Source organism: Loxodonta africana, chromosome X (genome assembly GCF_030014295.1).
Source record: "Loxodonta africana isolate mLoxAfr1 chromosome X, mLoxAfr1.hap2, whole genome shotgun sequence".
In the NCBI taxonomy this organism is placed as follows: domain Eukaryota; kingdom Metazoa; phylum Chordata; class Mammalia; order Proboscidea; family Elephantidae; genus Loxodonta; species Loxodonta africana.
This window is the reverse complement of record NC_087369.1, coordinates 11,535,203-11,563,096: the sequence shown is the minus strand read 5'-3', so window position 1 is coordinate 11,563,096 and position 27,894 is coordinate 11,535,203. Positions and strand designations below refer to the sequence as shown.

The window sequence follows — 27,894 nt, the reverse complement described above, 5'->3', positions numbered from 1 at the left end:
AACCAACATGAAAGTCCCTTTAAATATACATATTTTTTAATTTTAAAATTTTTGATTTTTTGGCTATTATGGAAATTGTAGCTACAAAGAAAAAACAAAAAGTTAGTGTTAATTTTCAGCAAACTAGTTAAGTGGTAAAATTCAGAGGACCATTACAATTGAATTTAATTATGATGAAAAAGTGAAATGTGTGGCTTAGTTTCTTTAGTTATCATTATGTAAAGTAGATTACCATCGCAAAGAAAAATCAGATAAAAGAATATAAGAACCACGGGGCTAACATGTGCTTGAAGCGATTTTGGAGGTCACGGGTAGTGTAAATTCCCTGATTATTACCAGGCAGAGATGAGCTTTCCAATAGGGAGATAGATCATTATTAAGTCATCCGTCTGATGTAGCTCCAGCAGCACGATCTAATGATTTCATTCTTGGATTACTTTTAATGTGTAGAATTAGAGATATATGGGAAGCGTTTGCTATTATTTTCATAGTACAGTTTCCTACTAAATTGCTTTTATTAAGTAAAATAATGTCGTGTTGGAAGAGCATGTGTATTTCTTAGCAATGCTGCACAATCCCTTGTCCCGTAATTCAATAAATCACCTCATACCTGTCAGCACATATAGTCAAAGATTTATTGCATGGTCCATTGTGTAGTAGACAGCTCTTTGGCCGGAGAGCAATTTCTCAAACTAATTTAATCAAAGTGTTTTGATTATATAGTGAATTGTGGCTTGATGTCTCAAATATGTATTGATGTTTTCAGGACCATGTGACTTAATTCTCTCCAGTTTTGAAATACAACGAAGATTTGTCTGTATGTGATTTCTGTTATAGACTGAAAACGTTTATTGGCATTAATATTATTCATGTACTCTTTTATTGGGCAAGCAGTTATTGGTGCCTGTATTTGCATAGCTAGTCCTCTGCTAGATGCTGAGATACTGTGGGGAAAAGAAAAAATTTTAGGTTGAAAGAAAGATACAACTGAGAGCTTAGAAGGAGCAACAGACTTGGTAGTTATTGGCCAATAAGGGGACCAACTTAGCTGAAGTTAAGTGTTCATTTTGCACAGTGGTGGTAATTATAGCTAGCTTCTACTGGGGAAATTAAAAATCTCTTATATTTTTGAGGACTTTGAATTTGAATTTGATCCTTTAGGAATGGACAGCTTTTGGAATTTTGAGGATGGGACGTGTATTAGTTTCCTAGTACTGCCATAACAAATACTCATGAACGTGGAGGCTTAAAACAACAGAAGTGTATTCTCTCACCATTCTGAAGGTCAGAAATCCAGAATCAAGGTGTCAGCAGGGCCATGCTCCCTCTGAAGGCTCTAGGAGAGGATCCTTCTTCGTCTTTTCCAGCTTGTGATGGTGGCTGGCAATCCTTGGCATTCCTTGGCTTGTAGATGCATCACTCGTCATGTGGCCTCCTCCCTGTATGTCTTTGTTTTCTTATAAGGACACCAGTCGTTGGATTAGGGCCTGCCCTAATCTAGTATGACCTCATTTAAACTTAACTAATTACTTAAACTTAACTATTTCCAAATAAAGTCATATTCTGGGATTCCAGATAGACCTGAATTTTGGGGGGATGCTGTTCAACCCAGTATAGAATGGTGAATTAATGCAAGCTTACTGGGAAGATTACTTGGTGGCCATGAGTAGACCAGATTGGCTGGGCAAAAATCGGAGGAGTGAAAACCAGCGATTCACAGAAGAAGATGGTTAGAGTGGCAATCTTGGGAAGGAAAGGGAAGACTAAAGCCAAGGGTTTTTCTTTTTTTTTAAGAAGTAAAAAAAAAACTTAGTGATTAGTTAGAAGGCTTGGAGGAAAGGTAGTAATCTAAGATTACGTTACTGTTTTAACCTGGAGAATGGTAATATCCTTTTTAAAGACTAAAAGGTGGAAAGAAATTTCAAAGGGACAGATGGTGCAGTTAGGGTAAGTTGAGCTTGAAATAAGAGCGGAACGTCAAAGTAAAAAGTTGGTACCATACCAGTTGCCACCGAGTCAGTTCTGACTCGTGGCAACCCCATGTATGTCAGAGTAGAACTGTGCTCCATAGGGTTTTCAATGGGTGATTTTGGGGGGACTAGGCTGTTCTTCAAGGCACCTCTGGGTGGACTCGAACTGCCAACCTTTCAGTTAGCAGCCGAGTGCCCTAACTGTTTGCAACACCCAGGGTATAGGTTGGTGTAGGGATAGAAATGAGAGACCAAAGTTTAGGTCAGAGCTGAGCTCTGAAATAGAAATTTGATTGTTACTGTGACAGAGGAGAGAGCCAAAGCTGTAAAAGAGAATGCCTTTGGTGGGGGATATGTATATATGAAGTCACTGTTTTATCATAATTGTTTGGAGATGGAAAGAACACGTTCTTCTGGTGGAAAACTCACTTGCAGACAAAAGTGTGCGGTGCTGAAGTCTGCCTTTAATTATAGTAAATGCATTTGATTTGAAATTTATTCATTAGCTGTACAAGTGACACTTTATTCAAATAAAAATAACACTTGGAGAGAGACAGTGTTAGTAGAAGACAAAACTCCTCTGTGTGACTTACTGTCTCCATCAATTATCAAGCTGTCGCTGATGTCATTATAGTAAGATTCTGTGTCCCCAGAGTATCCTATCACAGTGATCTTCCAAGGCCACAGACATTTGAAAATCAAATGACAAACATCACAGTAAAAAGCACTAAAAACAAAGTTCGATGCCTTTGCTCTCTGCTTTATGTATGTTGTGTCGAGTCCAGCCAGGGAAAGCAGGGCATCATTTCTTCATCATAAACAGATGAGTTTGGGTCCTCGGTTGGCTGACTGCCCTCTCCTCCTTTCAACACCACTTTAAAAATTTTTCAAATGACGTTTATAAGTAAATGAGAATACACTGGGGCAGCTCCACCAAGACTGATTTTTTTGTTTCTTCTTTTTTTGCACATTCTGAACATCTGAGTTCTATCTACATTTTGATTAGAATTCAGAATGGTCGATGGTGGTGGTATAAGATGCGTGGGTGCTTGAGGAGCACATACTCTTCCCTGTGCCAGGACTTTAAATCCCATTTCCTTCCCCAAATTCTCCAGCCTTGCCGTGTTTTCCCTGTGGCTTGAATACCATACTCTTCCTCTATGCTTCTTGTTCCCCAGTGAAGACCGAAGGAGCTTGGGAAAGGCCAAGACAACAGCCTGATGATAAAGACTGAGCAATAGGACCAAAAGGTGTCCCTGAGAAAGGAAAGATGCAAGAGAAGCACTGGCATCGGATTTCTCCCCACTTGGCTTCTCTTCTCCCTGTAGTTCTTTCTTAAAGCTAAGAAAAGCCTTAAACTCCTACGCTGAAGGGTGTTATAAGATCGTGGGGAAGTGGTTCTCAAACTTGTGTGTGCATTAAAATCCGCTGGAGGATTTGTTCAAACATAGATTTCTGGGTCCCAGAGTTCCCGGTTCAGTAGGTCCAGGGCAGGGCCCACGAACATGCATTTCTAGCAAGTTCCCTGGGGAGACTAATGTTGCTGGTCCTCACTGTGTTTTGAGAACTGCTGGTCTATGTGCTAGACTTCACCAAAAAGGTGAGACTTCTTAACTGATATAACTGACAAGTCTTGTCCCAGTTCTCGGAATATTTGACAGTTTTTTTCTCACTGATTCAAAGCAATTTTTTTTCACTGTGCTTTAAGTGAAAGTTTACAGTTCAAGTTAGTTTCTCATCCAAAAATGTATACACACATTGTTATGTGACCCTAGTTGCTCTCCCTATAATGTGACAGCACACTCCTCCTTTCCACCCTGTATTTTCTGTGTCCATTCAACCAGCTCCTGTCCCTCTCTGCTTTCTCATCTCGCCTCCGGACAGGAGCTGCCCAGTGAATGGGTTGGTTTTTATTATGTTTTTGTTTTAAGAGACGTTTGTTCTCTGACTTTCACTTTAGCAAAACATTGTATATGTAAACTAAAATATATCCAGGAAAATGAGATTTAGTTCATCTTCAAAATGCATTGACCCTTAAGCTGTCTTTAACAATTTTTTGTAAAGGGCTGCATGTTAAATAATGAACTCTCAGAAAAAATAAATGTTGCTATAGTTGTCTTAGTTATCTAGTGTTATTATAACAGAAATACCACAATGGTTGGCTTTAACAAACAGAAATTCATTTTCTCACAGTTTGGTGTTGTGTGCTGTCGAGTCAATTCCAACCCACAGGACAGAGTAGAACTGCCCCATAGGATATCCAAGAATCGACTGGTGGATTCGAACTGCCGACCTTTTGGTTAGCAGCAGCCTCAGCTCTTAACCGCTGTGCCAACAGGGCTCCTCTCACAGTTTAGGAGGCTAGAAGTTTGAATTCAGAGCACCAGCTCCAGGGGGAGGCTTTCTGTCTCCTTCAGCTCTGGAGGAAGGTCCTTGTCTTTTCAGCTTCTGCTTCCTGGTTCCTTGGAGATCTCCATGTGTCTTGGCATCTATCTTTCTCTCTGCTTCTCTCTCTTGCTTGTTTAATTTCTTTTCTATCTCAAAAGAGATTGATTTAAGACAAGGGCTACACTAATCCTGTCTTGTTAATGTAACAAAGAAAACCCATTGCCATAGAGTAGATTCCAACTCATAGCAACCCTATATATAGTACAGAGTAGAACCGCCCCATAGGGTTTCCAAGTCTGTAATCTTTATGGAAGCAGACTGCCGCATCTTTCTCCCGCAGAGTGGCTGGTGGGTTCGAACCCCCAGCCTTTTGGTTAGCAGCCAAGCACTTAACCACTGAACTACCAGGGCTCCTGGTCTAGAACATAGACAAGAATTACAACACAGCGAGGACCAGCAGCATCAGTCTCCCCAGGGAGCTTGCTAGAAGTGCACGGTCTTGGGCCCCACCCTGGACCTACCGAATCAGGAATCTAAGGGTGGGACCCAGAAATTTGTTTTTGAACATGCCCTCCAGAGGATTCTAACGCACTCAAGTTTAAGAACCACTTCCGGCCTCTAAAACCTAAAGATTTGGGGAGAGAAAAATTGGTATAGAGACACAGCAAATAATATTTGTTGCTGTTGTCGTGTGCCTTCTAATCGATTCCAACTCATAGTGGCCCTACGACAGCGTTTCCTAGGCTGTATTCTTTACAGAAGCAGATTGCCAGGTCTTTTCTCCCATGGAGCCTCCCACCTTTCATTTAGTAGCTGAGCACCTAACCACTGTTCCACCAGGCCTTAAATATTTTTTACTTGCGGGGAATTATTAGGTCAAATACGGTAATCTATTTTAGCTTGAAATGCAATTCAACCACCATGAAGTACCTACAGAGTGTGAGGTTCTGGCTTATAAAAAGATTTGGTTTTCCCACAGTATCTTAAAAACAAAGATATAGCTTCATACATTGAAGGCCAAGCATCTACTATGAAACTAATGTGACGTTCAGTCTGGTAAAGATGTGTGACGGTATCAGTTAAAACCCTGTTTAAGTAGAAAGGCCAGAACATGTTTGTTAGTGAGTAGCTGGCAATGTCATCATCTGCTTAAGAGGGAGGAAAGGGGATAAGATCAAAATTATTCCGCCCTGAGTGATGGAGGAAGTAAAGCTTCAAGTGACATTTACAAACAACGGGTATGACATTCATCAGTATCAGGGGATTTTATAGACGTTAATTATCCAGCGCTCTAAGCTCCCCTTTAAGGTATATTTTATTAAGAACAAAGAGACAGAAAAAAATAGAATTGATGGAACAGCAGTCCCTGAGTTCAGAGTCCACAGTCTGTGTGTGCTTACAACCCAAAGCTTTATACTTAGCCGTGGAATGGGAAGAACAGACTAACCCTAGTGCTGTGCCTTTCTTACTCTTGACCACGATCTTGCTAGAAACCTTGACCCAATTTAAGGTTATAACTTACTTTTCCTCAGACCAAATCTTCTGCTCCTCTAGAGCAAAGCGAACATATACATTTATTCAGTCATTGCACTTTATCCATTACATACAGCTATTCTTATTGTCCTTTTTGTGTTAAAGATTATTTTGATAACGGAGTCTTCTTTAGAAGTATGTCCCCGAAGACTGAAATTTTAGGCATACCGCTACACTTCCATGGTAGGAAGTTGAAAACGTTAAGGGAATTGAGTCAAATTGAAATTTTTAAATGGTTTATGGTTTGGATCAACAGAGAAAATGCTATGTGTTAATTAATAAAAAGTGCTTGAATTGCTTTTTTTAATTTTATTTATTTTGTTGCTGTTCTTGAGAATATACACAGCAAAACATACACCAATTCACCAGTTTCTACATGTACCACTTAGTGACACTGATTACATTGTTCGAATTGTACAACCATTCTCACCCTCCTTTTCTGAGTTCTTCCTCCCCATTAACAGGAATTCACGGCCCCTGAAGGTTCCTACCTAATCTTTCAACTTGCTGTTGTCAGCTTGATTCCATATAGATAGTTCTTAAAAGAGCATAATGCTCAAGGCAGACATATTTTACTAGTTAAGCAAAACTATGGTTTTAAGAAGACGTCAGGGAATATTTTTGGTTTAAGGATTATCTCAGAACAATAGTTTCAGGGGTTCATCCAACCTTCGTGGCCTTAGGAAGTCTGGAGTCCATGAGAATTTGAAATTTGTTCTGCATTTTTCCCTTTTGATCAGGATTCTTCTACAGAATCTTTGAGTAAAATGTTCAGTAATGGTAGCTGGGCACCATCCAGTTCTTCTCATCTCATGGCAAAGGAGGCAGTTGTTCGTGGAGGCAGTTAGCCACGCATTCCATCTCCTCCTATTCCTGACTCTCCTTCTTCCTTTGTTGCTCCAGGTGAATAGAAATCAATTGTTGTGCCTTGGATGGCCACTTGCAAGCTTTTAAGACTCCAGGAACTACACAAAGAACTAGGAGGCAGAACAAAAATACCAATCATGTTATTAGGCCAAATAACTGGGATGTCCTATGTAATTACGACCCTAAACCCTCAAACCAAGAAACCAAATCCCATGAGGCTTTTGGTTGTACATAAGCAGCCTTAGCAACTACTGTTTCTTTTTTTTTTTTTTTGTCTTTTTTTGTAACTATATCTATCATACAACTTTTGCCATTTCAACTTTTTAAAGGTGTGCAACTTATTGACAGCAATTACAATAACCGGCTGTGCAACCCTACTCTTAGTCAATGCAGGATTTCCATCACCATTAACCAACCCCTCCTTTCCCCATCCCTCCCACCTGGTAACCACTAATAAACTTTGTTTTGTATATGTTTTTCTTTTCTTGTCTTTTTATGTAAGTGGGCTCATACAATATTTGTCCTTTTGTGATTGACTTATTTCACTCAGCATAATGTCTTTCAGCTCCATCCATACTATAGCATGTATCAAGGCTTCATTTTTCCCACTGGTGGAGTAGTATTCCACTGTACGTATGTACCACGTTTTATTTATCCATTCATTTCTTGATGGGCGTTTAGGTTGTTTCCACCTTTTAGCTGTTTGTTGGGAACAATACTGCAATGAACAGTGGTGTACAAGTCTCTGAGTCTGGGCTTTCAAGTCTTTTGGGTATATACTTAGTGGAATTGCTGGGCCATAGGGCAGTTCTGGAGCCCTGGTGGTGTTGTGGTTAAGAGCTCAGATGCTAACCAAAAGGTCGGCAGTTTGAATCCACCAGCCGCTCCTTGGAAACCCTATTGGGCGGTTCTACTCTGTCCTATAGGGTCTCTATGAGTCGGAATCAACTCCACGGCAACAGGTTTTTTTTTTTTAACGGTAGTTCTATTTTTAGGGTTTTTTTTTTTTTTGAGAAACCACCACACTGTTTTCCAGAACAGCTGTACTGTTTTGCATTCCCACCAGCGATGGGTAAGGGTTCCAATTTTCCCACATCTTCACCAACATTTGTTTCTTCATTTGTTTTAAATCTTAGCCATCCTAGTGGGAATGAAATGGTATCACATCGTAGTTTTGATGTTCATCTCTCTGATAGCTAATGATGCTGAGCCTCTTTTCATGTGTTCGGTGGCCATTTGAATGTCCTCTTTGGTGAGATGTCTATGCAAGTCCCTTGCTCGTTTTATGATTGGGTTATTTGTCTTTTTATTGTTAGATTGTCAAAGTTTTATATGTATTTTGGTTATTAAATTCTTACCGGATGTGTGGTTTCCAAAGATATTCTCCCAGATGGTAGCTTGTCTTTTCACTTTTTTTGGAAAGTCTTTTGATGAACAAAAGTTTTTAATTTTTACAAGGTCCCATTAATTTATTTTGTCTTTTGCTGTTTGTGCTTTTGTGATTGTGTTAGATAATCCATTATTAAAAGCTAGGCCTGACAACTTTGCCCCTGCTTTTTCTTCTAAGAATTTTATGGTTTCTGTTTGAACGCTTAGGTCCTTAATCCATTTTGAATTTGATTTTGTGTATGGTGTGAGGCATGGTCCTGTTTCATTTTTCTGCATGTGGAATCCAATTATTCCAGCACCATTTATTGAAGAGACTCTTCTTTCCCCATTGTATGAACTTAGCAAGCACCCTTGTCAAAAATCAATTGACCGTGGATGTGTGGGTTTATTTCTGCATTCTCAATTCTATTCCATTGGTCTATTTGTCTATTGTTATACCAGTACCAGGCTGTTTTGATTACTGTGACTATATAGTGCGTTTTAAAATCAGGATGTGTGAGTCCTCCTACTTTGTTCTTCTCCTTCAACATTGCTTTGGCTATTTGGGGCCTCTTGACATTCCATATAAAGTTGACGATTGGTTTTTCTATTTCTGTAAAGAAGTCTGTTGGAATTTTTATTGGGATTGGGTTGAATCTATAGATCGCTTTGGGTAATATTGACACTTTCACCATATTAAGTCTTCCAATCCATGAACATGGAACATCTTCCCATTTATTTAAGTCTTCTTTAATCTCTTTCAGCAGTGTGTTACAGTTTTCATCTTACAAGTCCTTCACATCCCTGGTTAGATTCATTCCTAGGTATTTTATTCTCTTAGATGCTATTGTAAATGGAATCATTTCCCTAATTTCCCTTTCGGATTTCTCATTACTGATGTATAGAAACCCAACTGATTTTTGTTTGTTGACCTTCTACTCTGCAACTTTGCTAAATTCCTCTATGAGCTCTGGAAGTTTTCTTGTGGACTCTTTGGAACTTTGTATATATAAAATCATATCATCTGCAAATAGTGATAATTCTACTTCTTTTCCAATCTGTATATGTTTATTTATTTATTTGTCTCATTGCTCCGGCTAGGACTTCTAATATTATATTGAGTAGAAGTGATGAGAGTGCCACCCTTGTCTTGTTCCCAATTTCAAGGGGAAAGCTCTCAGTCTTTCTCCATTAAGTATAATGTTGGCTGCTGGCTTTTCATATATGCCCTGAATCATATTGAGGAATTTCCCTTCTATTCCAATCTTCTTTAGGGTTTTCATCAAGAAATGGTGTTGGATTTTATCAAATGCTTTTTCTGCATCCATAGAGATGATCATGTGGTTCTTTTCCTTTGTTCCGTTGATGTAGTGTATTACATTGATTGATTTTCTAATGTTAAACCATCCCTGCGTTTCTGGAATAAATCTCATTTGGTCATGGTGTATGACTCTTTTAATATTTTGTTGGATTCTCTTCACTAGTATTTTGTATCTATGTTCGTAAGAGAGATTGGCCTGTAATTTTCATTTCTTGTGGTATCTTTGTCTGGTTTGGGTATCAGGGTTATGTTTGCTTCATAGAATGAATTAGGGAGTATTCCTTCCTTCTCTATCTTTTGGAAGAGTTTAAATGGTATTACTGTCAATTCTTCTCTAAATGTTTGGTAGAATTCTCCAGGGAAGCTATTGGGTCCAGGACTGTTTTTTTGGTTGGGAGGTATTTGATCACTGATTTGATCTCTGCACTTGTTTTGGGTATGTTGAGACTTTCTGTTTCCTCTTGAGTCAGTTTGGTAGGTTGTGTGCTTCTAAGAATTTGTCTATTTCCTCTAGGTTACCGAGTTTGTTGCTGTATATTGTTCATAATATTCTGTCATAATTCTCTTTATTTCTATTGGGTCAGTTGTAATGCCCCTCTTTCATTTTTTGTTTTGGTTATTGTCATCTTTCTCTTCTTTTTCTTGTCAGTCTAGCTAAAGGTTTGTCAATTTTATTGATCTTTTTGAAGAACCAGCTTCCGGTTTTATTGATTCTACTGTTTGTCTGTTTTCAATTTTAATTATTTCTGCTCTGATCTTTGTATCTCCTTTCTTCTGCTAGATTTAGGCTTAGTTTTGCTCTTGTCTTTCTAGTTGCTTGGATTATTTTTAAAAGGTTTTTTTTTGTTTGTTTTTTAGAACACAGCATTTTTTCTATAATGAGATGGATAGTAAATATTTTAACCTTTGTGGATTCAACTATTCAGCTCTGCCATTGCAGCAGTAGATGATATGCAAATGAATGGGGGTGGCTGTGTTCCAACAAAACTTTATAGACGTAAAAAATTTGAATTTCATATGCTTTTTTTTCACGTGTCACAAAATTTTATTCTTTTTTTAATTTTTTTCAACCATTTAAAAATACAAAAACCATTATTAGTTGGCTAGCCATACAAAAAACAAGCAAAGGGTAGGATTTGGCCTGTGGGACACAGTTTGCCGACCCCTGGTTTAAGAAATTAAGTATTTTCTCAACTTGAGAGCTTTCATGTGAGCAAAAGTAATTACTGTTAGTCCGTTTTCCAACTTTCCCATAATCCCTTCACTATATTATTCTATGTTGGCAGATAAGTTTCATCTCTTACATCAACTCCATGGACAGAAAGTGGCAACTCAGAGTGCTGTGTTGAGGATTCTGAAGCTTAACAGGGGCAAATGAGCAGAGAGGACAGCAGGCGAGCTGCCCAGTTGGACCTCCTTGGCTCTTACACATATGCTATGATCTTTGAAATGCTTCTTGTATATTCCATTGAGAGGTTATAGTCAATGTCTTTGAAACTTTTGTCTCCAGGTAAATTTTGCAACAGAGGTCATTATGTATAAGTTAGAGAATTTCAAAGGTTCCTAGCAGTCCAGCTTGCTTCACTTCATATTGATTCTCAAAACTGAGAAATGTATTTGTTGGTCAGTTGCTCACCTCTCTCATTTAGGCAGAAACGGGGCCAGGAGTGGGAAGTGAGCAGAAAAGACCATCCACATCTCTAATACCTGGAAATAAGTAGTCGTTATTAGATCTGATAAAATTTAAACTAAATGAATATAACTATACAAAGTTATTTATTTCATTCCATTAAAATTTGAAAGGTCTTTTAGACCATAAAAAGTGTTTTAAATTTTTTCTCTGTACGTTATTGACTACCAGATTGGAATAATAAACACTGAACCCCTGATGATGGAATTTATAAATATATGGAGCAGATTCTGCGGTGTTAATATAGAAATTTCCAATAAAACTTGACAAGGTAAATATGGTATCGCATATCAGAATTGCTTAAATTGTAGTCCATGGAACACTAGACTTAAATTTGTATGCAGATTGTGTTTTATTAGGTTTCTGAAGTTCCCTTGGCGGCCTGTCTTGCCAGGGCATTTGGAAATGGTAACTATCATACCCAATGAAAAGGGGCATTTAACAAAAAATAAAACTGATATAAATCACATGTATTTGTGGTCTGTCGTAAGTCGAACCTGAAGATAGCCTTAAACTCCTGCAACGTAATTAAAACATCTTAAGAGTTGAGTTACATGTAAAGAATTTATGCTTTTATGCAGGTGGTGTGTGTTAATATGGCTGTGTTTTCATATTAAGGGGTGTGATTAAAGTTTCTTAGAAAAAAATATACGGGTTGTGGCACTCAACGTGTTCATATCCTGATCACACTGGAGTGACGGTATTGGGTGTCAGGGCTACGAATATGGTTCCTGAATGTCACTCTGAATATTGTGGAATGAAACAAGCCAGATCTCTGTTTGCCTTGAAAGGTATCCAGACCTAATATTATACTTTAAAGACATTCTGAAGCATTGACTTAGGAGTAAGAGCAAACATTCTTTAAGACCTGGGCAAATCCAAAAGGAATTACTCAACTCTCCTATTTCAGGCATCCATTTTAATAGTAGTGCTCAATGACAAGTCATTAATTCCCTGCAACCTGACTCTTAGGTGCAGGCCTCCAAAGGCTAAAATTAGGGGTATTTGTCTGCTTACCTTGCTATTTGATTGGGTATCAGTGTATGTAGAAGCACAAAGCTCATCTGTTAGCTTGGATTTCTTATTCTCAGCTGGTGTGTGTATACATGCTAAAAAGCTTGGGTTGAGATTTGTGGAAAATCAGCTGCCCTTCCGGGGACTGTTAAATTACCAACTTGTGCCTCACTAAAGATTCCACAAAATGGAAGTGGTGAGCTATCACTCCATGAAAATCCGTTAGAAATTTATGAATCAAAACCAAAAATTATGAGGAAAAAAAATCATCTTTTTGCCATAAAGTATATAGAGAAGCCGCATTCTTTAAGCAACACATGTTTTACAACTTCGTCTTCCACACATTTAACTTGTACCCAATCTTTTGCTTAATATTAAGAAATTAAATCTGCTCACTCTCATTGTTACCCGTCAGAAACACCATCTTGAATTATTTTTATTCCTCTTCTTTGGTGATAGTGGTTGGGGGGGTATTGAATTGCATCAAATAGTAACACGCTTAATAAAACCTTATCCTTCCCAACAAAGACCATTATCATATTCTTCCCCATCCCAGAATAAGAGCACTCTGAAAAAAAATCACCTGGGGAAGAGGTAACAAATTCCTTAATTCTCCTTCAGACTCCTAATATTTTTTCCTAGGCTAGCAGCAATGTGTCTTTAGTTTTCAAGAGAATTTGAATAGACTTATCAGTACCAATTGGTAGAATATCACTCTAAATACATTAACCCACGTTTATAAAAATTTGTTCAACAATGTTGTGTTTGCCTTCCCAGTGGTCTGATGGGGTTATGTAACATTCCCTGAGAGTGCTTCTAAACTGCCAAGGCCCTCATCTTGGGCTCAGACTCATCTCTACTGGTGGGAAAAGCCCTTAAGTGTAGAAAGCCTTGTTTTCTGGTAAAAATATATATAACAAAACATTTGCCATTTCAGCATTTTCTTACATGGACAATCCAGTGACATCAGTAACATACAACAAGTTGTGCAACCATCACTACTATTCATTTCCAAATGTTTTTCATCACCCTAAACAGAAAACTTAGTACCCCTTCAGCAATAACTCCCCATTCCTTCCTCCTCCCAGCCCCTGGTAACCAGTAATAAACTTGGGTCTCTATGCATTTACCTCGTCTAGGTATTTCATATAAGTTCAATCATATATTTGTCCTTTTGTGTCTGACTTATTTCACTCAGCAGAATATTTTCAAGGTTCATCCATGTCGTAGCATGTTTCAGGACTTCATTTCTCTTTATGGCTGAATAAAATTCCATTGTATGGATAGACTCATTTTGTTTATCCATTCATCTGTTGATGGGCACTTGAGTTGTTTCCACCTTTTGGCTATTGTAAATAGTGCTGCAGTGAACATTGCTAAACGAGTATCTGTTTGTCTTTCTGCTTTTGGATGTATACTTAGGAATGGAATTCCTGGGTCATACGATAGTTCTATGTTTAACTTTTTGAGGAGCCACCAAACTGTTTTCCACAGTAGCTGCAGCATTTTGCAATCCCACCAACAATGGATGAGGGTTCCCATTTCTCCACATCCTCGCCCACACTTGCTGTTTCCTGATCATAGCCATTCTAGGGGGGGTGAAGCGATATCTCATTGTAGTTTTGATTTGCATCTCTCTTTTTTTTTTTTTTAATGATTAAGGACGTTGACCATCTTTCCATGTGCTCATTGTCCATTTGTATATCTTCTTTGGACAAATGTCTGTTCAGGTACAAGGCATTCCTTTAGTCTCTGGGTGGTGCAAATGGTTAATGTGCTCAGTGGCAAACCCAAAGGTTGGCAGTTCTAGACCATCCAGAGGCACCTTGGAAGAAAGACCTCATGATCTACTTCTGAAAAATCAGCCACTGAAAACTTTAAAGAGCACAGTTCTACTCTGAAACGTGGGATCGCCCTGAGTTGGAATCGACTAAACGGCAACTGGTGGTGGTAGTTATTAAATTAACTCATCAGTGGCTTCGCTACATTAGATTTCAGAAGGGTTGTCCAATGAATATTCAGTTTCCCATGCTAAATCTTCCCACAGTGACCATCTGAGGGTTTTTAACGGGAAGGCAGAGCCCTGGTGGTGCAGTGGTTAAGCACTGGGCTGCTAACCAAAAGGTTAGCGGTTCTAACCCACTAGCCGTTCAGTGGGAGAAAGATGTGGCAGTCTGCTTCCCTAAAGATTTACATCCTTGGAAACCCTATGCAGAAGTTCTACTGTGCCCTGTAGGGTCACTATGAGTTGGAACCGACTCGACGGCAACAGGTTTTTAGTGGGAATGTACTCAGTAGTGATGAGCATGCAGCAGGTACTCAATGTAAACTGTGCAATAGGATGATTTCCTGCTATGCAGTTGCGTTCCAGGCAGAGGGAAGAGCACGTGTGCAGACCCAGGGACGTTAGAGATGCTTGGCTCCACAGAAGGCCTGGCTCGGAACGTCAGGAGCAGAGCGGAGGAGCGAAGGAGTGAGGAGGCCTGGAGGTGTAAATAATACGAGCTCAAAAAAGACGGAATTACCTGTTCAGACCAGGAGAGGAGGGGGGCTTCCTACGTGAGGTGGCATCAAATATTAACATTTGTATTCACTGAGATTTAGGACCTATGCAGACCATCACTACTATCCATTTCCAGATATATTTCATCACCCTAAACAGAAAACGTAGTACCCGTTTAGCAATAACTACCCAGTCCTCCCTCCTCCCATAGAGTCCAAAGTAGGAGCCAGCTGCTGAGCTGGAAATTCTGACAAAAATCACAAATTTGTGAGAAAATTGAACAAATTGGATTCAGTGTTTTCAGGAAGTGTGCTATTAAGTTGAAAATCTGTGGAAGAAATAGTTTATGAAATGTGGGGACATGTTTTTAATTTGGTGATGGTTTACTTGTTAAAAATTAAACTTTTTATCAGTATAGCCTCAAAACTTGAAAAACAAGTTCTTTATGTGATTTAGCAAACACTAATAGAACACACCACACCAGGTGCCAGGTGCTGTTCCAAGAGCTTGTAGCCCTTGGTGGTTCCCATTCTTTTTCTATCAGACAGGGCTGGTCTAGTGCCTGGGATTCGGAGAACAGGTAACCCCTAGAAAAAGTCCAAAAGGGGGGGAAGAGACAAAACAATCTCTTGCATTTGCAAGTATCTTTCAAAAGCAATAAAATATTTTGTTAATTTGGCTACTCCACATACGAAGGCATATTCAAAGAGAATGGATTAGGATGTCTATGGAAAAGGCCTTAATGGAGCTGTCTCAGAAGCTGACCCTGACTAAGAATTTGAATGGGACAGAGGTCCAGGAGGTGCCAGTAAGGGAGAGAGGAAGTGAGACCTGGAAGGGAAAGAAGCAGAAAGAGGGCATGCTAATGAGCAGGTTGTTGCCTATGGGCACTGGGCTCCCTCTCACTGGGGCCCACTGGAAGAGAGTATAGAACTGCCTGGCTTGAAGTGGTCCCACCAGAAGGTGAGAAAGCTAGACTGTTTATCCCTCCACTCCCAGTCTCCTACCCCTTGTTCTTCCTGTGTGGGACCAGATAAAACCTTTTCCTGGCAGAAAGAGGCACAGGTGCTTGCAGTAAAATGCTCTCAGTAAGCATAAGAATGGTGACTGCCAAGGGAGACGGCTGGGCCCCTACGGTGTCTGGTACCAAAACCAAACGGGATGTTTTATCCTGGAATTATAATTTAAACAAACATTTGTATAGTTCCGTCTGGCATATGTATTCATTTTCTCATTTGATTGTGATAATCGTGTAGATTGGTAGATTTATTGTAAACTGCACCTTACGGATAGGAAAACTGAGCCCGAAAGTCATCATTTGTCCAAGATAATTGAGATATGAGAGGTCCCGCTGGGATGGTAATCCCAATCTCCTCACCTACATATGTGGTCACTCACACCTGACTCCGTGGCTCCATATGGAACCATAAATATACTGACCTTTTCAAAGTGAGAACAGGAAACTGAAGGGGTTTTTTTTTGTACTCTGCAGAATATTTTAGATATCCATAGGGATTTAGATACTTATATCCACTTAGTCACAAGACTCCTACACCAAAGAATATTATTTCTATTTTGCACAAGACACTGTCAAAATCAAGAGCTTTCAGGACCTGCTGACCACCACACAAGATGTTAGTAATACAGTTAAAGTCCAGAAAACCTCCACAGAAGTCCAGTAGTGGAAGCTACGGACACATGGTTAATTGAGGACTGGATTTTGTTACAGTCCCATTACCCAGGGTCTCTTCGAAAGTGTTGTCAGCCCCTCTGGTACTACTTGGAAACAAGCCTCTCTCCCAGCTTAATTTCCCTTTATTATATTTCTAACCAACTCTAATTCTTTGTGGACTTGAATAACACTTGTACTATTTGAATTTGAATAAGCCCAAAGGATCTGGCTAGGTCAATGTGTTTAAACCACAGGCTTTAGAGTAGGTATTACTTGATTAAAAACAGATTTTGCACATGATGTATACTTGATAAAGGGAGGGGGATGCAAGCAGATGTGTGTAAAATCTAAATGTGTTAGATTGTATATATCTGGCCCTCTTTTGCTGACCAGCTTTGGAAAAGTCATACCTATGACAATTGGACGTTAAACAGTTAAAAAAAAAAAAAACAGATGATGTTATTTCCCTAGATATTTCCTGTTGTGACACGTCATCCAAAAAGAAAGGTAAAAGGATTCCCCGAGATTACATAGCAAAAGAAGTTGACAGAAATACCTCAGAGTTGTTGTGGTTGTGGTGGTTAGGTGGCGCTGAGTCACTTCCAACTCATAGCAACCCTATGTACAACAGAACGAAACACTGCCTGGCGCCATGCTCACAATTGTTATGTTTGAGCCCCATGTTGAAGCCACTGTGTCAGTCCATCTCGTTAAGGGTCTTCCTCTTTTTCCCTGACCCTCTACCAAGCATGATGTCCTTCTCCAGGGACTGGTCCCTCCTGATAACATGTCCAAAGTATGTGAGGCAAAGCCTTGCCATCCTTGCCTTTAAGGAGTATTCTAACTGTACTTCTTCCAAGACAGATTTGTTTGTTCTTCTGGCAGTCCATAGTATATTCAGTTTTCTTCAGCAATACCATAATTCAAAGGCATCAATTCTTCTTCAGTCTTCCTCATTCATTGTCCAGCTTCCGCAGGCATATGAGGCAGTTGAAAACATCATGGCTTGGGTCAGGCACACCTTAGTCCTTAAAGTGACATCCTTGCTTTTCAACACTTTAAAGAGGTCCTTTGTAGCAGATTTGCCCAATGCCGTACATCATTTGATTGCTTGACTGCTGCTTCCATGGGTGTTGATTGTGGACCCAAGAAAAATGAAATCCTTGACAACTTCAATCTTTTCTCCGTTTATCACGATGTTGCTTATTGGTCCAGTCATGAGGATTTTTGTTTTCTTTATGCTCAGGTGTAACAGGGATGTTAAATAGCAAAATGCCTCAAAATTATTCTGTAGTCTTTGACCGTAAAGTGATTAGTAGTTGCAATTCATTTAACCCAAACAGTAGAAAAACTGTAAGTTTTGAAAGCGAGTTTCTCTTTGATGCAAACCTGGGATCATTAACTTGCACCTAAGTCACTCTCTCTGGCTCATTCTGCGGCTCTTTGTTGTATCCATACTTTAAGTGAGAAACAATTATTTTTCTTCTTTAAAATTTTCTTATTTTGGGCTCTTTGAGTGTTTCAAAGCCAGATTTGAAGATTTCTTGTTGATGTTTCAGTCTAGATGAAATATACACAAAAGCCTCCCTCTGAACTCTAAACAATAAGAATTATAGCTAAAATATTTTAAAATGTATTTTGAGGAATACATAAACCAGCAACCAAAAACCTAGTTGCTGTCAATTCCATTCCAACTCGTGGGAATACCGTGTGTTTCTCAGTAGAACTCGCATCCACAATTTTCAAGAGCTGTGACCTTTCAGAAGTGGATAGCCGGGCTTTCTTCTGAAGCACCTATGGGTGGACTCAAACTTCCAGCCTTTTCAGTTAGCAGTTGAGCACGCTAACCGTTTGCACCACTCAGGGACTCCAAAGAATGTATAACCATGTTTAAACATAAGTGGAAAGTTTCCAAAGACCAGAGATGGAAAGGAGGTACAAGAATGGTATGGGGAGGCAGAAGCTGAGTCGCCCACAAGGACTGGAAACCAGATGAGGCAGTGGGACAAGAGGGGAAACATGGTGGAGTACACCCCGCATGTGGCAGTAGTTTAGGACTATAACCCCTCATATACCTGGAGGCTAGTAGTCTACATCCATACACTGAGGTCAAAGGGCACCTTCCACCTTTTCTGGAATTGGAGCGAGACACGAAACTGTTGTGGAAGGAAGCAGGAGCGCTGAGCTGAACCAGGATCTCTGCCTGTATCATACATGGGTGTCTTGTGGGAGTACCCTCTTCAGGGAAGAACCTCAAGGCCTAACACTAGAGTGTGCACCTCAGCTGTCTGGACTCGGACAATTCCCAAATCATGGCACAGAGAACTAAGTTCGGTGAGATGAGCTGTTGGGCAAAATTACAAGACAAAATCCAGACTCTCGGGAAGTGTTAAGCAAACACAGGAAAAGATAGACTTGCCTTTTCTCAAATGAACTTAAGAATAGGTATGTTTAGTTCTTTGGAAGTTATAGAGGAGGGAATTATATCCTCAGAACAGGAAGAGAAAGTAATTTACCAAGAACAGGGAGATGTGATCAAGAACCTATGGGAAATGAAAAATGCAATCATTGAAATTATTAAAAATATATATATATGATGAACGGAAACCCTGGTGGCGTAGTGGTTAAGTGCTACGGCTGCTAACCAAAGAGTCTGCAGTTTGAATCCACCAGGCGCTCCTTGGAAACTCTATGGGGCAGTTCTACCCTGTCCTCTAGGGTCACTATGAGTCAGAATCGACTCGAGGGCACTGGGTTTATATGAACCACAGACTAATAAGCATAACTTCTTTAAGAAGAACCAAAAGGATTTCTGCTTCTAACATGTGCATTTTAAGCATGTTAAACATGCTTATTTTTCATAATATACCTTTCAAAATCTAAAATTTAGGAAAGTAGGAGTGAAAATTTTCACAAGTAGACTTTACTGCATAATAAACCATTATCACCTTTATGAAATTGCTACTTTTCCAAATCTCTTGTAATCTTCCAAATCCTCTTCTTCAGATGCCATTACAAATCTCAGGTATATTTTCTTTTCCATAAATTGTCTTTTTGTTCCGTGTCTTTGCTGTGTTTGTGAAACTATCTATGTAGTAAAATACAGTTTCCCTAATCCCAGGACTTCTGACATCTTGTGATGTTGGCGCATGACATTGTTCTATTTCCTGCCCATGGAATACTCTTCCCTGCCCTCACTCTGCCTCCATCACATCTTCCCAAGAAATTCCCATTTTTGTCCACAAAAAAAATTCCCACTCATCCTTCCAGCTTCAGTTGCAAGATTGTATCCTCTCAGAAACCTTCAGCAAGCAGCCCTGGGCTCTTCCCCTTCTGTCATTTACAGTGCAGTGGTTAAGTGCTCAGCTGCTAACCAGGAGAAAGGTGTGGCAGTCTGCTTCCGTAAAGATTACAACCTTGGAAACCCTATGGGGCAGTTCTACTCTGCCCTATAGGGTCGCTATGAGTTGGAATTGACTCGAAGGCAACAGGTTTTTCTGCCAGTGCCATAGCCATTTCCTTGCGGGCAGAGACTAGATACTTTTTATGTTTGCTGTCCCAGCATCTCTCTCATGTCTGGCATATAGAAGCTCAGTAATACTTCTTGGATGAATGAGTAAATAAATAAACGAATGGTATAAATGAAGACCATACGGAATGATAAGCAATGGGGAACTCAATGAGAAATCTTAATCAGTCTCACCCAGAACACAGGGTTATTGTGGTTGAAAATAAAATTAAATGGATATTCCAGCAAACTTTAAATTCGATGCTCTAAGGGAAGAGAAAATAATTCTAGATTCTTCAGCAGGATAGTGACATGGTAAACGTAGTGCTTAAGGAAATTTGATCTGGCATTATAGGCAAAGAATGGAAGCACATACAATAAAATGCACTGTGGCTGAGTAAACATGAGTGATGATGACTTCTTAGAAATGCCAATAAACGGCCCTGTTGTTAGCACTAGCTGAGCCATTCAAGCCCTTCTTCCAGGGAATGACCTCAGCTTGCCCTTGATATGGTGAAATCCTAAAAATCCAATTCTAGTTGAGTTGATGTAGGAATATATTCTTTATGTTATTGCCATTTCTGAGTCAGTCAGGGAATGTAGAAATCCAATTACCACCTTTCTCCCTCGTTCATGACCTAGAAGTAACCTATAACTAATTGTCGAGTTAGTGCAAGAAGCAGTAACAAAAAGAATGAAATTTGAACACTTCAGTAGGTCCTTTTAGATACAGCTTTTCAAAATCCAGCTTCAATCTATAAATATTTGAAATTGCATAGATTGCATGGGAGTTTCTGAAAAATGTCTTGGTGTTTCCTGAGCATGAGTAATTTTGTGTGTGCTAAAGTATTAAAATCATGCAAAATTATATATTCCCTCTCGTTTTTGAACAGCAAAACTTGGAGAGTAACCTCACCAGCCTTATCAAGAGGAACACGGAACTGGAGACCCTGTTGGCTAAACTCATCCAAACCTGCCAACATGTCGAGGTGAGTATCTCTATGTGGTACGTTTCATACGAAATCTGCTAGATCTGGGGTTTTTATGCTCACACTCCCACCCACTGTATTTTTAAAACAGGAATCTTTCTTTTCTTTTAAATTTTCTTGTGGTGAAATATATGTAACAAAGTTTGCCATTTTTAACAATTTTTAAGTGTCCAGTTCGATGACATTAACTGCGTTCACCGTATTGTGCAGCCATCACCACTCCCCATTTCCGAATATTTTTCCATCACCCCGAACAGAAACTCAGTACCCCTTAAGCGGTAACTCCTCGCTCCCTCCTCACCCAACCCCTGGCAACCACTAATGAACTTTGGTCTCTGCGCATTTACCAATTCTAGATATTTCTACAATCAATTGTACAGTATTGATCCTTCTGAGTCTGACTTATTTTGCTCAGCATAATGTTTTCAAGGTTCTTCCATGTCATGGCAACTATTAGACCTTTATTTCTCTTTATGACTGAATAATACTCCATTGTACGAGTAGACCACATTTTGTTTATCCATTCATCTGTTGATGGGCACTTGCGTTGTTACCGTCTTTTGACTGTTGTGAAAAGTGCTACAATCAACACTAGTATACAAGTATCTGTTTGAGAACCTGTTTTCAAGTCTCTTGGGTGTATACTTACGAGTGGAATTGCTGGGTCGTATGGTAATTCTGTTTGACTTTTTGAGGCACCGCCAAATTGCTTTCCACAGCGGCTGCACCGTTTTACATTTCCAGCAGCAATGGATGAGGGTTCCAATTTCTCCACATCCTCGCCAACACTAGTTATTTTTTTCTGTTTTTCTGATAATAGCCATCCTAGCAGGTTTGAAGTGGTATCTCATTGTGGTTTTGATTTGCAAAATAGGAATCTTTCTTAAAGTTAAATCTTTTGCAGAAGCCAAATATGTGAGATGGATTAAAGTGGAAGAGACTAGGCCTTCGGAGAATCTGTCCCTATCCCCATCTCTGTCCTGAGCCCACTTCCATGACAGCTGTCCCTGATCCAGCATTGCATAGCACTCCTAATATTGTCAATTTTAATCACCCTTACAAAGAACAACCAAAAAAGCATTATTTAAAAGGTATATGTTATAAATGCATCTTGGTTATCTAGTATGTTTCCATGAAATCGACCACAATTCCAGCAGTAGTGGAACATTTAATGACTCCACACTGTACATGGAAAAAGAAATTAACATCAATTCCTTGGCACGATATTCACAGTCCTTTATCATCTTCTCCCAACCTGTCCACTCTCCACTCCATGCACTCAAACCGATTGCCTATGTACTCTGCTTTCAAGTCTTCCGGCCTTCATCCAAGTCGGTTGACCCCGTCCTTCCCACTCCATGACTCCTTGTCCGAATCCTTCCTCTATCCCTCTTATCCCAAGTCGAGTGGCACTTCAATTGTGAATGTTTCTTTGGTTCCCCAGAGTCATCCCTCCTTTTTCTGAATCCCATAACATTTTATCAATAATCTTCTTATGGCCTTGATCATTATTGCATGCACTGGTTTCCATTTTTCCAACTAGAACGTAAAGTCTTTCGGGATGGGCATGAGGTCTTATTTGTCTTTGTATCCCCAGACTCTAGAGCAGTAGTTTGCACACTGTGGAAGCCCAGGGAGTTTGCTTTGAACACATGTGCATGATGACTGTTCAAATGGCCAATCTGAAAACTATTGAACTGTTTGTAAGTTTGGAAAAGCAAACCATTTTGAGTGTGTGTTTAAAATTTTTGACAGTAACTCTGTTTCACAATAGCAATTTTCCTGGAATCCTTTTTTGGTCATCTAATCAATAATTATAAGTTTATGATCTCTTAAATGCCTATGGACAATATAGTAAAAACATTATAATAGCTTAAAATGTGTTTAAAAAAACATACACACACGACATAATTAGAGAACAGTGGAGTAGCTGATCACATGCTAAGCTAGTATACAAGGTGCATTTTTTTTTCATCAACTAATCTCTCTGAAATTGGGCTGCATCTGAAAATTAATGGTGGGACCTAGTGTAATTGGCAGCATTTTTTTCTTTCTGACTGGCACGTAAAGTAAGGATGAGATTTACAGTTGCTGGTATCTTAGATTGGGTGGATTGTGGTATGAGAAAAACCAAAAAAAAAAAAAAAGAAGAAAGAAAACCAAACCTGTTGCTGTGGAGTCGATTCCAACTCACAGCGACCCAACAGGACAGCTCCAAAGGGTTTCCGAGGAGTGGCTGGTGGTTTCAAACTGCCGACCTTTTGGTTAGCAGCCAAGCTCTTAACTACTGCGCTACCAGGGCTCCATGGTATGGGAAGTAGGGATTAAAAGAGAGGAAAAAAATGAGTCCATTTTGCCTGAGACTTTGTGAAGGAGTACTTGAGCCAGATCCTGTAGATTTTCCAAAAACCATTTTTCAAAGTACTCCAGGAATTGGGGTGCTGATATTTGTATCAACACAATTATGTCTCTCAATGGTACATTCCTCAGGATAATAAAAATGACCAAACGTTTTCAGATCCAGTCAGTATCAAAACATCTCTGCTGTGCAAACACTGGTGCTTGAATGAAAGGGTTAAAATACTTTTTCTTATACGGTTTGCACTTCCAGTGACAAACGTTCTTTCTGGGATTGGAAATTTAAAACTGGTTAGTGAGAGAAATGCAAGAGTTGGCAATGCTTTTAAACTCCGAATTTGTTATGACTTCTGCTGTTGTTTCCAGGATGGGAGGAACTAGGGTGTTCTTCTCTCCTCCTCGGATCACACGCTTCATCTCTGCGCCATTTAGGGTGCTGACGAGAGATGGCGGAGGGAAAGACACATAAAGGGAAAAGAAAAGGGGGGTTATTGAAGCGACATGTGGGTGAGAGGGCAGGTTGGAGCTGTCCAGCGAACCCATGGGTTCATGCCGCAGCTTCCCTTGCTTCTACAACTGTCATGACTGTCAAATTGGAACCAATTCTCTTCCACATGTTGGAATCAAGGCGAGCGTACCAGCAGCAGCAGTAGACGTGGCGTGTTGCAGAACCCAGACCTTTCTAATCCTCTGTTTTGACTGGATTCGCTTTTGGCAGTGGTCTCTCCAGGGAACATTTTGAGCCTTGTTGATTGAACAAACATTGTAAATAATAGTTAATAGGCCTCATGTTTCCATTATTATAAAGTGAATATGTATTATAGGACTAAAAGGATGAACAAAATGGAATGATCCATGTGCCATATTTTAGTTTTATGATGTGATGGCATTTAATGTTTAGGACAGTAAGAAGGAATTATTTCTCCTCAGTAAAAAAATTACCTGTTTTATAGGGAAGTCTTATAAATGCTTTATGGCGTGGGTGATTATTTCATTCAATTTCAGTTAGTTACTTGAAAGCATTAGTGTCTGGTTTCCATTATGGCCTGTAGTAGTAATTTCAGAAGAACTTCTTTGCTCTTAATGCAGTATCAGTATAGTTTGAATTTACAAAATGGTATTCCTCCTAACATGATGTAAAATTATATTGTGTGGTGTTGAGTAATTTTAAATGATAGATGAATGTTTCAGTCAAGAAATTTACAAGTAAATTTTGGTTTTATTTCCAGAGATTATATATTTGAGTTGCTACATAGGCTTTTTGGAAACCCTGGTGGCGCAGTGGTTAAGGGCTACGGCTGCTAACCTAAAGGTTGGCAGTTCAAATCCTCCAGGGACTCCTTGGAAACTCTATGGAGCAGTTCTACTCTGTCCTATAGGGTCACTATGAGTCGGAATCGACTCAACGGCAACGGTTTTTTTTTTATATATAGGCTTTTTAAATAAAGCTATCACTGCATTGATTGTAGTAGACTTCAAATAGACATCCATGACATTAGAAGTTACTCTAGACAAGGAGTAAGGATATTCATTCTTTCTCTGTTGTTTCCCTGTAAATCCTTTGGAATGGAAAGAAATGTTTGTGGGTGTGTTAGTCATCTGGTGCTGCTATAACAGAAATACCACAAGTGGATGGCTTTAACAAAGAAATTTATTCTCTCACAGTCTAGGAGGTTAGAAGTCAGAATTCAGGGTGCCAGCTCCAGAAAAAGGCTTTCTCTCTCTGTTGGCTGTGGACAAAGGTCCTTGTCATTAATCTTCCCAGTCCGAGGAGCTTCTCAGTGCAGGGACTCCAGGTCCAAAAATCGTGCTATTCTCTTGGCTGTTGTTTCTTGGTGGTATGAGGTCCTCCTGTCTCTCTACTGGCTTATCTCTTTTATCTCAAAAGAGGTTGACTTAAGACAAAACTAATCTTGTAGATTGAGTCCTGCCTCATTAACATAACTGACTCTAGTCCCACCTCATTAACATCATAGAGGTAGGATTTATAACATGTAGGAAAATCACATCAGATGACAAAATGGTAGACAATCACACAATACTGGAAATCATGGCCTAGCTAAGTTGACAGATATTTTAGGGGGACACAATTCTATCATGACAGTGGGTGAGTAACTTTAGTGTTTATTTGGGAAATTTATTTATTCTGGGTAAGGATTTAACAAAATTAATTATAATTAGAAAAATAAATAATGATACTAGCAGAACCTGTTTTTACATTTGTCTTACTTATCTAGAAATGTTTGTGGGTGTCTCAGTCATCTAGTGCTGCTATAACAGAAATACCACAAGTGGATGCCTTTAACAAACAGAAATTATTGTCTCACAGTTCAGGAGGCTAGAAGTCAGAATTCAGGGTGCTGGCTCTAGGGGAAGGCTTTCTGTCTCTGTTGGCTCCAGAGGAAGGTCCCCGTCTCCTTTCAACATCTATGGGCCCAGCATTCCTTGATGATCTTCATGTGCCTTGGCATCAATCTTCCCCTGGGTCTAGAAGGTTCTTAGTTCAGGGACCCTGGGTCCAAAGGATGTTGCTCCACTCCCAGCTCCCCTTTCTTGATGATAATAAGTCATTCTGCTCTCTTTTCTCTCCTCTAATCTTTTGTAAGATAAAAGGTGTGACTAAAGCAAGGGTGGTACATCCCAGCCTAATCCTCATGATTAGGCATAATCTAATCATGCCTCGTTAACATGACTGACAATTCACTCCCAAACAGGACCATAACCGCAGACATAGAGGATAGGATTTACAACACATAATTACATCAGATCACAAAATGGAGGATGACCACACAATACTGAGAATTATGGCCTAGCCAAGTTGACACATATTTTGGGGAGACAATTCAGTCCATGACATTCCACCCTTTGGCCCCCAGAAATTCATGTCCTTGCCACATATCAAACACTTACACCCCATCATATCATCCCAAAATCTTAAATCAACTCCACCTCCAAATTCCATCGTGGTCAAAATTCCTCTTCATCTGTGAACCTGTGAAATCTAGAATACAAGTTATCTGCTTCCAAAGTACAAAAGAGGAACAAGCACAAGGTAGACATTTCCATTACAAATAGGAGAAATTGGAAGGAAAGAAGGAATAACAGGCACCAAACAAGTCAGAAATCCAGCAGAACAATTCACATTAGTTCTCAAGTCTTGAAAATAATCCTCTGTTCTCTGAGACCATCGAGGTAGTGGCCCTTCCCTCCAGACTTTGGGTGTTGGCCATGCCTTCTGGATTCTGGATGGAGGTCCTTTGGCCCTGGGCTTCAGCTCTGCCTTCCAGGCCACTGGGATGGCAACTCTGCTCCTTCAGCTTTGGGCAGCCCTATTCTTCTAGTCCATCTGAGTGGCAAACTCACCCCCTCAGTCCCAGCAGGCCCCATTCTTCTGCCCTTGGGCATGGCAACCCCACCCCCTCAGCTTTGGGCAGCAGCTCCAGCCCCATCCCTCTGGCACTCACAAAAACGGCAGCCCCCACACTCAGGAACCTAGTTGGTGAAGATCTGACTCTTTAAAACCTAGGAGGCCATGGCCCCACCCTTTGAGATCCAGCAGGCCATGGTTCCACCATTTGAGACCCCAGAGGTCACATGGCCCCACCCTTTGGGACAGAAGCAGCTCTGCTTCTCATGCTCCTTGTCTCTTCAGCATCCTGCTTCCTGATTCCTTGGCCCCTCAGACCTCTTGGACCATCCTGGCCTCTGCCCTGCGTGGGCAAGCGTTATAAAGCTCTTTAGCTCTACCAGTAAATGCCTGGAGGCATCCCACTCTGCCAGTAAGCCTCCTGTGTGAAGGCTTTCAGCACTCTCACTCCGTGGATCGGTTCCAGAACCTTTTCACTCCAGCTTCCTGGTTCTGCTGCTACCGTTTCTCTGCTGCTGCTTCTTGCCATGTGTGCCATTTCCAGTGTTACAGCTCTTTTCACTCCCTTCTGAACCCTCACCAGCATTGTCTTTGATGCCCATAATTCCACCAACAGTCTCTTCAAGGCAATCTAGGCTTTTACTATTAAAAAAAATTTTTTTTTTTTTTTTACTATTATGTACCTTAAAACTCTTCCAGCCTCTACCCATTACCCAATTCCAAAACCCCTTCCACATTTTAGGTATCTGTTAGAGTAGCACCCCACTCCTGGTACCAAATGTCAGGCTGAGTTCTCTAGAGAAGCAAAACTAGTGAAGTATATATATATATGTAATATACATAGAGAGAGAGAAATTTATCTCAAGGAAATGGCTCATGCTGTTGAAACTGGCAAGTCCCAGTGTTTGTGGGTCAGGCTTCGGCTGGAAAATTTCTCCTGACTTACGTGGCTGCAGGGGCTGATGAACCCAGAATCAGGTCAGATGGCAGGCTGCTGGCTCACAGAGCTGTGTAAGCTGGCAAATCCCAAGGTCAGCTGGAAACAGGATCCAGTGCAAGCAAGCAAGTTTTGCCAGAACGTGTGTGTGCGCGTGGGTGGTGTAGGCCACGCCCCCGGGAATCTCCTGTTACAACTGATTGGCTGATCACATCAGGTCACACCCTGGAGGTGATTACATTATATCACAAAATGGAGGATAATTACATCAGATCACAAAGCAGAGGATAATTACATAATACTGAGAATCATGGCCTAGCCAAGTTGACACATCACATTAACTGTCACATTTGTTTCCTTATTTGTAATTATTAATATTCTTAAAGTATGATTTTCAAAAAGGTTAACA

The 27,894-nt window shown here is 40.0% G+C and overlaps 1 protein-coding gene across 1 annotated transcript in view; it reads left to right on the top strand.

The window, feature by feature from the left end:
• Positions 1–27,894, top strand: part of MID1 (midline 1) — a 130,238-nt gene that overhangs the window by 33,938 nt on the left and 68,406 nt on the right. The window contains exon 3 of the mRNA XM_064278042.1: positions 20,682–20,823. Within this exon, the coding sequence (XP_064134112.1) occupies positions 20,682–20,823 (142 nt within the window). The remainder of the gene's footprint in view (positions 1–20,681; positions 20,824–27,894) is intronic.